Source organism: Equus caballus, chromosome 14, assembly GCF_041296265.1.
Source record: "Equus caballus isolate H_3958 breed thoroughbred chromosome 14, TB-T2T, whole genome shotgun sequence".
Lineage (NCBI taxonomy): Eukaryota > Metazoa > Chordata > Mammalia > Perissodactyla > Equidae > Equus > Equus caballus.
Window position 1 is genome coordinate 63016887 of NC_091697.1, and position 15684 is coordinate 63032570.

General features: G+C 39.1%; 1 protein-coding gene across 9 annotated transcripts in view; it reads right to left on the bottom strand.

The window, feature by feature from the left end:
• MEGF10 (multiple EGF like domains 10) overlaps window positions 1–15684 on the bottom strand; it is a 163751-nt gene that overhangs the window by 115785 nt on the left and 32282 nt on the right. For all 9 annotated transcript variants that reach the window (XM_070233132.1, XM_023617776.2, XM_070233130.1 and 6 more), the window contains 2 exons: window positions 8252–8384; window positions 496–597 (listed from right to left, as the gene is read on the bottom strand). In XM_070233132.1, the coding sequence (XP_070089233.1) occupies window positions 496–597; window positions 8252–8367 (218 nt within the window). In that variant the 5' untranslated portion in view covers window positions 8368–8384. The remainder of the gene's footprint in view (window positions 1–495; window positions 598–8251; window positions 8385–15684) is intronic.

Genomic DNA, 15684 nt, shown 5'->3' on the forward strand with positions numbered 1-15684 from the left:
CTATAAGTATTTTACAAATAAAATTAAGGTACCATGGTTCCCTTCCATATTAACATTAATATTCATTATGTTGTTTATTTTCTGTTTTCGCATTTACAGAAAAAAATATGGGGCTTATTTTACTTAAGTGGAGGTCAAATTTAAGGTGGCCTAAACTGAGTCAGATGTTTAAGTAGAAACACATGCTGGGATATGAGTTTCTTGATAACTGGTGATGTCCATATTTAAGAGTATTTCCCCCAGTTATGCACAACTCAAAAGCTGGGTGAGTTCTTGCTAACCGAACGATGGAAACCAGTAGACATTTTCTCTACAAGCTCCTTAAGGGCACCGACAACCTTATTGCTTTTCTATATCTCCTGTGATTTGGAACAATAGCAAGCGCTCAATAACTCCTCACTAGATGAATGGATGCACCTTCTCAAATATTTAATGTCGGTGTATCAGACTCCTCCCAGTTAGCCAAAGTCAGAAACATAGCTGAGCTTCCCTTACCTGTGCCGTGTACACTTAAACCAGTTCAGAATGTCAGTGCAGCTGGTGTAGTAAATTTGATCAAAGGGATGTGGGTATGACTCTTGCACAGTCACTGAGTAGCTGAAAAGAAGAGGAAAGATAAGGAACCAATATTTCTCTTTCTTACCTTAATGATATATTATGTACGAAAAACAACTGTAGGCTACATTATCTCTTTTTGCAACTCCACACTGACTTTTAACAGAGAATCTCCACATTTTTAAAGGTTTTTATTTGAACCAGAACCCCAAAAGGACCAATATTAATAATATATTTAAAAGACAAGAGTTCACGCTATAGATTTCAAAAAATTTCTGTTTTATTATTCACCATAAACTCTGATATTCCTGAATATAAAAATATATCACCATGTATTTTTCTGTGTATAATTCCATCTCTTCACTCCAAGGGTCTAGGGATAACCAAGATCTTTCCCAAAAAGTTTTCAATCTAAGTCTGCATGCAAATGATAGGGGTAATCAGCAAAGAGACAATTTGAGTATTCATAACCCAGTACACTTGCTACTGATTCTGGAAAATCAGAAAGAGCCTATTTTTCGGGTTGGAATTTGGAATCATTTGCTTTCGTGTGCCTGCCCTACTTCTCATGCAGAAGAAGAAAATCCAACCTCTAAATAAAAACAACAAAGAAGTCTTGAAACCCAGTTTTAAACATATGGCTGAGACAATTAGCCTGAAATAATCATACGAACAGCCAGCTGTTGCATTTCCAATGCATTTTCACTAGCAGCTTCTTGTTAAAGTAAAAGCATGCAATCCTATGGGCCTAAGAATGTGGGTGGAAAACATCCATGAAATATAAAAAACATTCAATGTTCAATCCCATACTTCTTCATTTTAAAGCAGGCTATTACATGCCCAAGAGATTAGAGTTCCTGCCTCCGGGAAAATCTGGAGAATCCTCTTTTCCAAACCATTTTCTTTTCATCAACAGTTTCCTAAAGATTTCCAAGAAAATCCTTAATTCACACTAACAAACAATACGGGCCACAATCACGGGCTCACTTGCTGCAAATCAATAGCCCAAGTTCAATAATAGGAACTATCAAGTAGAGAAGGTACGGAAGGAATAAGGTTGAAATTTCTTCCTGAAGAATTCAGGTGACCTCTAGAGCAGAACCTTCTCATTTGGAAAGCTGTGCGGTGCTGGCCTCACATCCAGTGGGATTTCTTTCCTAGCTGGTCTCTGTTAGTGACATGTACTTAGGCTTCAATAGGACATCCATGAAACAATCATACTAGTCATACTTTTGTGTATTTCATTGTTTGGGACATTGCAACTTGATTTCTAGGTAAATTTAGGGATCCTCCACAACTCTTACTCAGACGCAACAAGCCCAACTGAAAAGATCACTAATTAAAAGACAGGGTTATAACCCTGCCAAAAGTTCATGAAACCCAGAAGTAAAACCAAAAGTCACTTCAGTAGGAATTAGTAAATTTTTTATGTGCACACACCAAAAAGACAGTTTGCAAACTGGGAGCACTCAAACCAAAACATGGAATGAGGCTCTGATGTGTATTGTTATAAGGCAGCTCATACGGTGCAAAGGCAGGCAGTGTTCACTCTTCACAGTGACTGCTTGCAATGTTAAGATTTTCTTAAATGAAAGGGAATTGGTCAGTGGTCACATCAATTGTGGGAAACTATTTAAATTTCGCCTATGCTTTTTGAAGGCATAAGCAAGAAGTGACCCAAGTTAAATTAATCTCACTTGTCTTGCAAAATAAGCTAAATTAAGATTTGCACGTATGACTAACTAGCTTTGTCTGCTCAGGGAATTTAAATCTGGTCTGCATTTATGGTTGATTTTGACAATCCTGATGTGACACTGAGAAACTGGGCGACCTTCAGCAGATAACCTCGCTTCCCTGGGTTTTCATTATCACATCTTAAAACCTGGGGGTCAGGGATGGTCGTGAAGATCCCTTCCCACGTGAATTTCTAACATACATTTCAGATAGCTGTTTCCTTCTACTGCAGGAGATGACACTGCTGCTACCTGCAAGAACAGTTTCAGGTGAACGTAGAGTACGCAACTGCCTACATCTGTCATATAACCCCTTTTGGGTAAAGAAAAGGCCTCTGTTAAAATATAAGTGTTCCTGGGAGGAAATATCACATTAAGCTATTATTATTTTCTTCAGATCCCTACTGGTCTCCTAAGGTTCAGATTGATGCAAATTCTAAGACTTCCTCGCCAATTTTTTTCCTTCCTACCCAGCTGCTTGTAAATAGCTGAATCTTGAGGCCTGAAGCATTATTTCTCCATTCCTAGTGGAGAGCAAAGTGAATGTATGTCTTCTGTATATGGAACTGCCCACATAGGTGCAGTCGACATGACCCATGAGCAAAACAGCAACTTTCCACATGTGCTATGAGAATGAAAAAGAAACCACAATAAATTAATGCCAGTTGGGCAAAAAAATGGATTCTACCAGGCACTACAGTGCTAATTTAGCTGAACTAAATTAGTTTGTTGGAACTAGACCTCATGCAGCATTTCCATAAAATTTCAAAGGCCACGTTATGATGTTGAGGTCTGCATGCCTTGAAGAGCGAAAGTGATAATCAACAAACGGACCCCGGCCAAACACAACCCATCTGATGTGGATGGGGAACTGATTCCACAAGCAAACATGAAAATGCTTTCACTAATCTCTGACAGCCTGCAAGATTGCCTAAATCAGAAGAAATGTTCAAGTACACAAATTTCCTCTTCTTGTCACGTGCTGCTCACCTATAGCATACATTTGCAGATGTTTCTCTGGTTTTAGAAAACAAAAAAGCCCTTCTCCATAAAAGGGTAATCAAACCATTTAGGATTCCAATTCAAGAAACATTTATTGAACAACTTCTATGCAATTCCTGCCATAAAAGAGCTCTCAAGAGACGCCAGCACGTAAATGCTGAAAATAAGGTGATATGGCTTCAAAAGAGAAATCTATATAGTTTGGGGAAAATAGGAGAATAAAATTCACTGTGTTTTCAACACTTCTCTTCAGTCTTGACCCTTCTCATTAAAATGATTCAGAAGTTCAAACTCAATTCAGAACTGATTGAATATGAATTATTTTTCATTTTGATCATAAACTGAGGCTTCCACCTAAGGGTGTCGAGCCTTTTCATATCAAATTTCTTTTGTTCTTTTTTTTTTTTTTTTTGAGGAAGATTAGCACTGAGCTAACATCCATGCCCGTCTTCCTCTACTTGATATGTGGGACGCCTGCCCCAGCATGGCTTGCCAAGCAGTGCGTAGGTCCACACCCAGGATCCAAACCGGCAAACCTCAGCAGAACGTACAAACTTAACCAATGCGCCACCAAGCTGGCCTCTCTTTTGTCCTTTTTTATACACTTTTTCTTTTCCATACAATCTTTCTCTTTTTTTTCCATTTTAATGGTATTATAATCACACAACAAAATTTGGAAAAAAATTTTTAGGAAAAGAGAATTCCGTAACTCATACATAACCAATAGCATTTTGCCGTACTTCTTTACAGTTTCGGGGGGAGGTTAGTTTAGTTTTCTTGTTTTTATATTATTATATAATCATGCTAGCAGATAATTTTGACACTGATGTTTTTAACTTAAAAGTATATCCTAGGGCCGGCCCAGTGGCGCAGCGGTTAAGTTCGCAGGTTCTGCTTCAGCGCCCAGGGTTGGCCGGTTCAGATCCCGGGTGCAGACATGGCACCGCTTGGCAAGCCATGCTGTGGTAGGCGTCCCATGGATAAAGTAGAGGAAAATGGGCATGGATGTTAGCTCAGGGCCAGTCTTCCTCAGCAAAAAGAGGAGGATTGGCAGCAGATGTTAGCGCAGGGCTGATCTTCCTCAAAAAAAAAAAGAGAAAAAAAAACTAGAAAATATACAAGCAAAAATTTTAAAAAAGTATATCCTAAGCATCTTTCCATGGTAATAAACAGTCTTCAAATTATCACTGCCAAATATTCCATAAGCAACTACACCTAATTTGCTCAATACCCACCTATGGTTAGACAATTAAGGGGGTATCACTTTTCAAGGGGCCACTTTCTGGAAGCTCTATGCTTTCATCATGAAGGGAAATGTCTCTGAGAATGGGCTGGCCTCCTCTGGTCTCTATCACTGCTTTTTTGGCCAGTGTCAGGGCTGTTTGAACTTAGTGCCTGTGCTAACAGGCCACACCTGCAAGTTCATCAGCAGCCACTCTTAAAGTCAAAGAAGAAGAAGGAAACTTCTCGATTGTCTAGTCCAATCCTGCTTTCAGCACAAATGAGCTCCCAGTGCTAGGGGTCAGTCTAGAGCCAGCACTAACACCACCACCCTCAGACACCATCCTGTCCCTGTGTCCCCTCTCAGATGTCGCTAGAACACCTAAAGCTTGTAAAGCAGACAATGAGGGGCAAACTGTGGTATAAAAGGGATCTGATCTCAATTCTACACTATTTCCAGCACCAAGATGCGAAACTCTTTATCTCCTGCTTGTTTATCTTCTCAAACACACTGAAAACATATCATCACTGTGATTTTAACCTGCGAAGTATTATCCAGGGAGAAATTCCAGCAAGATTTAATTTAAGGTCAAAGAACAGGGGGTAAAAAGCCATCATTACTTGGACACATTCCAAAGTGGTTAATTACATTTTATCTGCCAAAATTATCTTGTTACTTTAATCAGATACAGTAATAATCATCATTTCTTCTCTCTGCTGGCTTCAGGACCGCTGCTTCAATTACTACCACTTCTGTGTTCCAGCCCCAGAGGGCTGGGAAAAATGTCCTCTCTTCATTTGTGGCTTCTTTAGAAGAAACCCCAATAGATGGAAGCACTTAAACTCACAGAACAGGGAAAGGCTATAGGGGAAGGAACAGATGACTCCTGGAATTATTCCTTTTCCAAAAAGATGCTGCACAGAATTCCTTTAATAACAAGCACTCCTGTGTATTTTAAATGATTTAATTTTCCTTAACTTCATTTTATTTACAACTTCTAAGAATCACAATTGCTGCGCTAAAATGAGGCATGTTTTCATTCGAAAAGAAATTATTCAGTGGGTCTGAGGCGGAGTCTGCATTTCTAACAAGCTCCCAGGTGATGTTCACGCCAAAGCTCCACAGACCACGCTCTGAGAAACAAGGATCCAGGTGATTCTACGGCTCAGCACCTTTGGGTACAAGAGGGTCTTAGCATAAGGAAAGACTACAATGAGCCCTACTCAGTCCGACTACCAAAAACTCTGTTTTTGAAGCTAATCTTCCTCTCCCCATTTCAATTCAAGCCCATTTCAGTTTCTGAAAATAAGGAGAACCTGTCACCTGCACCTTTATTTGATCATTTTAATTCATACTCCTTTCTCCATTCTTGTCAAAACAATTCCACTTTCTTTTACCTTTCTTCAAAGAATCATAACCTAGCTTTCTAACAGGAAATTTATCAATAAGAAGATTGTAGTTGTCAATTCTTCTTTCTAGCAGTTCATAGAAAAAATATACTCAGGAAAAAAATCTCTGTCATGTCCCTGTTTTTTCAACCTCAATTTCCCTCCCCATTAGTGAGTATTTTCGAGGTTACTCTTATCACTCGTGCAGCAGGAGAATTATATTAGGTTTGGAGATTAATGTGCCCCTTGTCTGTCTGTCTGTCTCTCTCCCCCACCCCTGGAACCTCCCCCATTGATGTCTATATTTAGTCATTTCATTTCCTGCCAGAAAACAATTACTCAGTCAACAATTATTTATTGAGCACATGCCATATGCAAGGCAGTGTTTTAGACACTGGGAATTATCAATGGTGAAAAAAATAATGCAATGTGTGTTGGCAAGTTTGATCAAATATGGAGCAATGGATCAGGACAAATGTGTACGTATGAGCGGGTGCTAGGTTACTTTAAGTCTTGGATTCTTTTCTCTTTATAGCCTTTCCCTTAGGGAGTTTGTTCACATCTCAACATGCTGAAGAATCCTAAATCTATATTCCCAAGCACTTCCAGGCCCATATTTCAAATTGATCTTATGAACACAACCACACTAATCTCTTCCCTCTCAAATCAACTCTCTTCTTTTTATTTTTCCATATGTGCAATGACACCTCCACTCTTTCGCACAGCAGGTTCTAAATCTCAGCCTTTTCTGCGTCTTTCACATACTACAGTCAATGTATTACCAAGATCCACTGGTTCTTATTTCACAGTATCTTACAAATTTGCTTTTTTCCTCCCATTCCAAAGCCATCATCCTCCAGAAGTTCAAAAACCAATGGCCTCTCCCTTTGTTAAATTTGCTATGTATCCACTCTTGTATTCATTGATTCATTTTTATTACTTTAATAAATACTTATTTGCTTGATGGCGAAATGTTTTATGGGAGATGTTATGAAGATTATAAATTAATAGGAGGTCCCTCCCCTTAAATTTTGTAGAATGTAGTTAATACCACAAATACATAGAACTTTATTACACACACACTTATTTTCTCTACAGCTGAACATTTCATAATGATACATAACCCCATTGATCGATCAGGGAAATATGTTTCTGTTATCCAAATTGTAACACTGCCAATCGAGACGGGAAACAGCCCTCACCGAAAAATAATGCTGTGAGTGAGGGGCACCAGTGTGCCCCTGGGATAATACAGCTGCTGTGCTTAAAAGGCTCTGAGCTTTGCTTATCCTACCAGTGGGTGACACCTGTGATTAGAATGTGTACTCTGTGGTGTGCTAATCATGGTGCTGAGGGTGACAGGAGAAAGAGACCAAGAGTTCGATGTCACTGCCTTATAGCTATTAAAAGAACATATTACTCTCTAGTACTTGAGAGTGCTAGAAGGATGGCACCTTCTAGCTGTTTGAAAAACCTGCATTTGCCATGTTATTCTTGGATAAAGATACTTTGTGAGGAATGCAAATAGCACATTAGAGTGGTGTAGACTGCATTTGATGGTACTACAATATCACAAGGTGATCTGCGCTATATGTGCGTTCCAAAAGGGACTATAAGATCTCTGAGAATGACATTGTTTTCTACTTCCTCTGTATTTCCTACTGCAATTCGCCCAGCTCTGGACATTACACTATCTGCTTTTGTATAATCTATTCAATCTTGCCCTCCTCCAGTCCTGTACAGACTCCAGTCTCACTGGGCACAGCCCTCAGTGGTCTGCATGGCACTGGTTTCAAGCTACCTTCCATCCCCAGAACCGCTCCCAAGCGCTGCCATCCACTCGTCTCCTTCAGGTCTTCAAGAGCATCTCAAGTGACACTGACTCCATGCAGTCTTTCCAGTTCCTCCAGAAATCATGTCTTCCTTTTCAGGCCACCTACAGCGCAATCTTTTTATGCATTCATTTCAACACTTAAGTACATTATTCCATACTGTCTTCCACTGCTCACTCATTCATTCCCATGCATAAGTCCAGCCCTATCAAATTATTGCAAATAGATTCAGAGCAGGGAGAAGACCTTAGAGAGATCATTTTAATTGAGCTATTAATGTTTTCCCTGGATCTTAACAATTACACTTGTGTTAGAGTCAATATAACAAGGTTTTTTCACCTAACATATATTCTGTAAGACCAAGATGAATAATGCTAATTTATTACATATAACTAATGATTTTTACATAAAAGTAATTTTACAATCTCTTCTAAATTCCAATTTTATAGATCAGACTGATAATGATATATAAAGAAACTTATCAGAAATTATTTCGCAGACTACTTTCAGAACTATTACCTTTCCCAGTGGCTACACACATTAGGGTCTTCAAGATTTAGAGATGATGCTGTCCTGATCCAGTGGCATAACAATAAACAGATAAAGCCCAGGCAGGAGTTTGAAGAAATAACCATTTTTGCTGAAGAACAACCTACAAGAAAAAAAAAGTCCAAATTAGAGATGCATTAAAGTGACCCAAACAGAATTCTTTTCAGTACAGCAACCATTCAGTACCAGTTGTCACTAGGGCTGAAATATGCACGACAAGCCATGGATTTAAATAGACGGGTCACCACATTTCATGGTCCAGGAGAGAGAGGTATTTCTTATGTTGTGCCAGGTGGCCACCATTTTGTAAATTCCTAAAATGTGCAAATCATCATTAATTGCCACCACAACAAAAGCCCTTCTCATCCATGCCAGTCAACATCAAAGGAATCTACCGACCAAATCTGAACAACACAGACTTCCAGATTCTCTCACCAGGCATACTTCCCTTCTGGAAGAAAAGGAGTCACACAGGAATCTGGCCTCATTTGTCCTAGAGGATAAATGATGAAACAGAAGCTCCATTGACTAGAGAACGAGGCACCTCAGGCTCAAACTGAGATTCATTTAATAACTCACTCAATGTGCACTGAATGCCCACTCTATCCTAGGCACTGTGCAAAAACTGGACATAAAACACAGATCTAGGGGGTCAGCCCCATGGCCGAGTGGTTAAAGTTCCGCATGCTCCACTTTGGCAGCTCGGGTTCGTAGGTTTGGATCCCGGGCACAGACCCACTCCACTTATCAGCCACGCTGTGGAGGCATCCCACATACAAAATAGAGGAAGACTGGCACAGATGTTAGCTCAGGACTAACTTCCTCACACAGAAAAAAAAGAGGAAGATTGGCAATGGATGTTACCTCAGAGTGAATCTTCCTCACAAAAAAAAAAACAAATACAGATCTAGTTTCTGTCCCTGCCTATTAAAAAGCTTATAGTTTAATAATCATGACATACATTTCTTATATTTAGTGCTTCAGTTTCCCCATCTGCTGAGCAGAAATAAAACCAGCTATCGTACAGAGGTTTCTACCCAGGTGTACAAAAAAAGGTGTAAAGCTGTTTGGAGGTCAGTGTTAGAGAAAATGAACCTGGTATTATTGAGAGAAGGGAAGACCAGAATGGAAAAATAAGCAGCAACATATTTGCAAAACAGGCCGACAAAGGAGACAGAAGAAGAGGGATGAGAAGGTTTCAGGCAGAGAGAACTGAAGGTGAGGGAGAGTCAGGCACATTTAGGGAGTTCCTATTACAGTCATGTGCCACGCAACAACGTTTTGGTCAATGATGGACCGCATATTTGATGGTGTTCCCGTAAGATTAGTGACATATAGCCTAGGTGTGTAGTAGGCTGTACCATCTAAGTTTGTGTAAGTACACTCTATGACGTTCGCACAACGACGAAATCACTTAACAACGCACTTCTCAGAACGTATCCCCATTGTTAGGTGACCTATGACTGTAATTCAGATGGAGAAAGCAACAGGGGGCATGTCACAATGGGTTTTATAAGCCATTGCAAAGTATGTGAACTTCATCCAAAGATAAGAGACAACTAGTAAAGGGTGCAGTGACATCAGAAGATCATTCTGGCTGCAGGGGAGAGTGACCTGCAGGGGGAGACTTTCGAGGGAGGTCAGGTGAGACACCACTGTGGGGGAACTAAGAAAGTAACATTGGGGTTGCAGGGAACTGAGTGCATCTGGGAGATTTTTAGGAGGTGGAATCCACAGGACTTGGCGACTAAATGCCAGACAGAGAGAGGAGGGACGCCTGGTATCGGCCCTTGGGTGGACACTGTGCCCACCACTGAGATGGGAAACACAGAAGCCCTCCTCCTCCAGGGGGAGGAAGCTTTAGCTCTGTTTTAGAGATGTCAAGTTTGAGGTTCCTATGAGATATTCTAATGAAGTCATCTGTGGGCACTTATTGAACACCTACTGTGTGCCAGGCACTGGTCAGCTTGGGTGAGTAACAATGGCAACGGCAGGTACCTGGGAATCATCTCCTTCTCTTCACCTCCAGAAACTTAGCACTTAGTAAGAAGGAAAAGTTTAATTGCCATATTACATAAAATGATTTTATATAATCATTATAAAAATGGGCATGAATTAGAAATAGCTGATCCATTTATTAATTAAAAAGGAAATAAGCATTAACATGCCTGTTGGTAATCTCATGAAACTAGGAACAATAGGCCAGATTATGTGACCAAAGCAGTTATTTTCTGGGTGAAAGCTGGCACTTTGAGGAGTTATATTAATTTTACACACCATGAGCTCACCAGTTTTTAGTATCTGGAAACTGAACTTCCTGAATAATAACCTTGTGGTTTAAAAAGGTAAGTTTATCTTAAAACAAACAAATAATAAACAATAATACCAGCAAAAACCTAACCTTAGGAAATAGTTTAATCCTTCAAATTCAAGAGAATAGATCAAATGAAGAAGTACTAAATTGTTCAAAATCAAAATTGTTTATAAGGACAAGTATATTATGGCAAGTTAACTATCTCTAACTCCACAAAGGTTAAAACAAAAGAAAATGTTTGATTTGCAATAAGGAAAAAATATCATGAATGTGTAGGGTAATTGAAAGGTAGTGTAAGCCACCACGAGAGGTTGTGAAATCTTTAAAAAGGGAATTTCAATCATCACAAAATAATCCCAACATATAAAGCACAAATGGGGAACCAAAATATGGCTTTTGAATTAATTCAAATTACTGATGTTTCTCACAGGCTAACCGTCATGAAACGGTAAAATCGGAAGCTTAACATTATATAACCAAAGAAGCTATTCCACTTAACAGGAATGAATAAAAAATGATGATGATGATGATGATAAACAATAACAGCTAGCATTTCCTGACTGATTACTGTGAGCCAGGCACAGTGCTGAATATTTTATGTTAATTATCTATTTAATCCTCACCGTAACTTACCTAAGGAGCAGGTATTTTTAATATCTCCATTTCACAGTTGAAGACATATAATATACTGCTAATGCTTTCCTCATCCATCAAAAGAAGAAAACCTTTAATTCATTTGCTTGTAACAAACAAGCATGGCAAATATCTCTCTGTCTCATTGCTTTCTCTAAGTCAGGATAACTATTTCCTTTCAATGAAGTGTGAAATATGTATATTAACTTTCATTCTTTCCTCAAAGACAAAACGAGGGCTGGTCAGCAGTAATTTGCCATCTATTTACAACAATTACTACCCCAAATTGGAAAGTTTATCTCCTAAGTCACAATCTCAGACTCAAACCATCCATTTCCCAATTAGAAATGTTTAGTCTGTAAAGTTAGAAATTGCTGCAAGCGATGAGTCAAAATGCCAAGAAAAAGAAAGAGGCTGTGTGTTCTCTTTTAAAGTAAAAATTTTACCGCTAATCTTTTGGTAGCCCTTCTTGCTTTGCACTTGAAGCATGACCCTGTAAAGCCTTTAACCTTTCTACAGAAATGGTAGGGGAAAAAAAGCAGAATTTGGTCGCCTCCTTATTGCTTTTGAAATTCAGCATACAGGAAAATCAAACTGCTTTGCAAAGCTGCTGGTGGCATTCACGGAAGGGAAAATATCAGCACATTAAAAAATGTATATACACATCCCTGAGTCTCTTATTCCCAAAGCATTTTCAGAATTAAAATTAGAAAATTAGCTGAGTTCTAGAATAATCTACTTTAAAGTATAAAATACGAAAAGCAAAAAGAATTGCTAGATCCAGATGCAGGAATCACGTAAACTCACATAAACTGCTTAAGACCATTTGAGAAAATAATTTAAATGTTATATATGGTGGGGGGAGAAGATATTTCACAAATATGTCAATGACTGGAAAGAACTGTAGAAATGCAACACTTCACTATATTCAGAAACATGGATGGTCCTTTCTTTTGTTCCATCTTGTTTAATAAAAGCACTGATAAGCAACCCAAAGAAGAAGTGGACTAGGCATTACATATACTCATTCCCAATTTCATTTGCTTCCTTCTACAGGTTTTGATGAGTACATGCGGGTGCCTTTTTTCATTTGTGTCTACCCTGAAGAAAGAAAGTTCAATCATTTTTCTTCCTCACTTCTCTCTTTTAAGCTGTGTCATCTTGTCTTACACTATAATCTTCCACTTTGGAGTACAAATGAAAACAAAATACAATCTTCAAAAATAGTGTTATTTCAGTTGAATAAAAAGGCAACACAGTGGTGATCTACTTCATTAAAATAGACGTTTTGAAATTATTCAAAACTCTAAATAGAGTGTTAAGCTACTCCCACCCACCCAGTCTTCCTCTTCAAACAACTTTCCTTATGGTTCCATTTAATGAAATTTAAAAGGTAAAAAAATAAACTATCATTTGCATGAACCCCCTAGTGCCAAACCTGATTGCATTCCATATCATTCACTTAATTATTATGGAAAAATCAAAACAGAAAATCAGTACAACTGATTAGCATTGCTAAAGTGCTCCTCTTAGAAAGAGGAAACACAGCAGGCAGAGTTAACTCTTGCTGCCTACTAGGAAGGCAGGCTTTGCTTACTCAACCACAAAAACCTCAATAAATAATCAGGTTGAATAAAATCCTTACAGTGGATGAGTCTGGGTTCTGATGATAGGGAGTAGTTCCTTTATCAGTGTGTTAGGGAGAAATAAATAACGGGGTGTTGACTTGCTAATTTATTTTTTAAAACAGCGGGATAAATGATTCCAGACAATTCTTTCTGACTCTAAATTCTATTCTCTTCCTAAAATCACTAAGTGCACACATAGAAATAACTTGGGTGCCCTCATCCAGTTTTTTCTCAAGCTCATTTCCCACCCCTAAAATCCTCTCACAGTTATCTAAATGAAAACTAATTTCTTGATGAAGAATAGCCACATTTTGGACCCTTGTGCGCTACTGGTGGGAATGTAAATTGGTACAGCCATTATGTAAAACAGTATGGAGTTTCCTCAAAAAATTAAAAATAGAACTACGGTATAATCCAGCAATTCCACTTCTGAGTATTTATCCAAAGGAAACAAAAACATTAATTTGAAAATATATCTGCTCCCCCATGTTCACTGCAGTATTATTCACAATAACCAAGACATGGAACAACCTAAGTGTGCATTGATGGATAAATAGATAAAGAAAATGTGGTAGGTAGGTAGGTAGAAAGATAGATAGATAGATAGATAGATAGATAGATAGATAGATATACAATGAAATATTATTCAGCCATTAATAAAAAGGAAATCTTGCCATTTGCAACAAATTGGATGGAACTTTGAGGGCATTATGCTAAGCAAAATAAGTCAAAAAGAGAAAATAAATATTACCACACAAAGATGGGGTTCTCCTACCTGATAAGCATTAAAAAAGCCAATTATTACATCATCAGCTTTTGAGAAAAGAATACAGCTTTATTGTGAGATCAATAAGCAAGGAGACAGGAGGCATCAGCTCTCAGATTTGTCTCCCTCATCTAGGACGTTGGGTAAAATTTATGGGATCAGCGGCAGGGCACTCTGAAGTCTGGAGATAGACGATTGGAGGTAAGGAGAAGTGACGTAACTGATGATCTCTGCAAGCATAGTCAAGCTTCACGGCTCTTCATAGGACACATGTTCACAAAATGGTGGTGTTAGCATGATCAGAGGGTGGTTTTCAGTCCTTTGACATCAAAAGGCTCACTTACTGGGCATTTGGGCAGGCCCAGTTGATGTGTTGGTGATCTCAACCATTCTGAACTAGACAAGGGGAGACTCTTAGATCCTGAAAAACAACTCTTAATTATTCTGTTGATAAGATGGGGTCAGTTGAACTGGTCCTAGTAGGCCCGTGGTTACACAAATACTATATGATCTCACTTATGTGTGGATTCTAAAAAGAAAAATCAGCTCATAGATATAAAGAACAGATTAGTGGTTGCCAGAGGCAGGGGTGGGTGAAATGGGTGAAGGCAGTCACAAGGTACAAACTTCCAGTTATAAAATAAATAAGTGCTAGGGATGTAATGTACAACATGGTGACTATAGTTAATAACATTGTATTGTATTGTATGATAGTTGCTAAGAGAGTCAATAGCAAAAGTTCTCATCACAAGAAAAAAACTGTAACTATTGGGTAAAGTAATATTATTACTTTACCCAAGTATAACTACTCATTTGAAGCAGTACAAGTGCTATATATATTGTTTATCTGGGGGACCTCATGTCATTTTGCTAACATCAAATACCTCAAAAAAGATATTCTTCTAAGTCAAAGTAAGAGTTTGTTATCTTGTGCACAGAAGAGGCACAAGGGAGCCTGCGCAAAAAGGAAAGGGGCGGGTGACCAGCTCGTTAGGGAATAGGATTGTGGGGCTTTTATTAGGCAAAGGCTGGGGAGGAGTGCCTTGTCACGGCACGTAGAGGTGGGGTCGTGCTTGCACCTGTGCTGTCACGTAGCATGCTACTACATGCAACACATGTATCTTTAGCATGCCAGCTCTCCACCCCTGGGTGTGGTTTTTACTATGCTAATAGGGTCACCTTCAGTGGACTCCTCGGTGCTAGGGCCCATGTGTAAGCCCAGGAAAGTTCAGAGGCTGCAGAAGGTGGATCTTGGTGGACTCTGTCTGATTCTCCTAGCTTGCCCATTGATTCAGTGCCTTATCTTGTGGCCAGGGGCCTTACAGATGGCCCTGTCTCATTAGGCTGGTTCCTGTCTCACGAGGGAGTCCAAGGAATCTTTACCTTTTTTCCTTTCCAGGCTCTGCAGGAAAGTGGAATGGAAGTTAGCTAGCTAAACCATTTTTGAAGGGAGGGGGAAGAACTCAAAAAAAAAAAAAAAGATATTCTTCTAAGTCAAATTAAATCATGTTGTAATAGTCACACAGCATTCCTTGGACGCTTCTAAGAATATGTTAAATGAGTGTGACTATTAACACCAATAAAAAAAATTCTCAAATCCTATTTTATAAACCTACAACGGTTTTATAAACAACTAAAAAAATAATCCCTAAACATTAGCACAGAGTGTTTAATAATGGTTCTAGCATCCACTGGGCACTTCACATCAAGCAAAAAAGTGGGCAAAGCCCTAAGGATGCCAGGTACTGAGTCACCCTGAGGGAGCTCACTGGCCCACATGGAGAATGGCCACAAACATCCATTCCAACACGGCATGATGCAGCCATGATTAAGACCATAAGAGGCTGCTGTGGGAACACAGAGGTACAGCCTCACCTACTTAACCAGACATCCCACAGTCATTATCTAGGTACCATTGGGATAATCTGGGGGAGGCCCTGGTCACTCACTTGTCATCAACTTTTGGACGGACTCTACAATGTCCCTATGAATCCATCACCTAGAACCTATGGAAAAAACCCTCAAACAATACTCACTAAGGATCTAAGTGCAAGTAACTGTA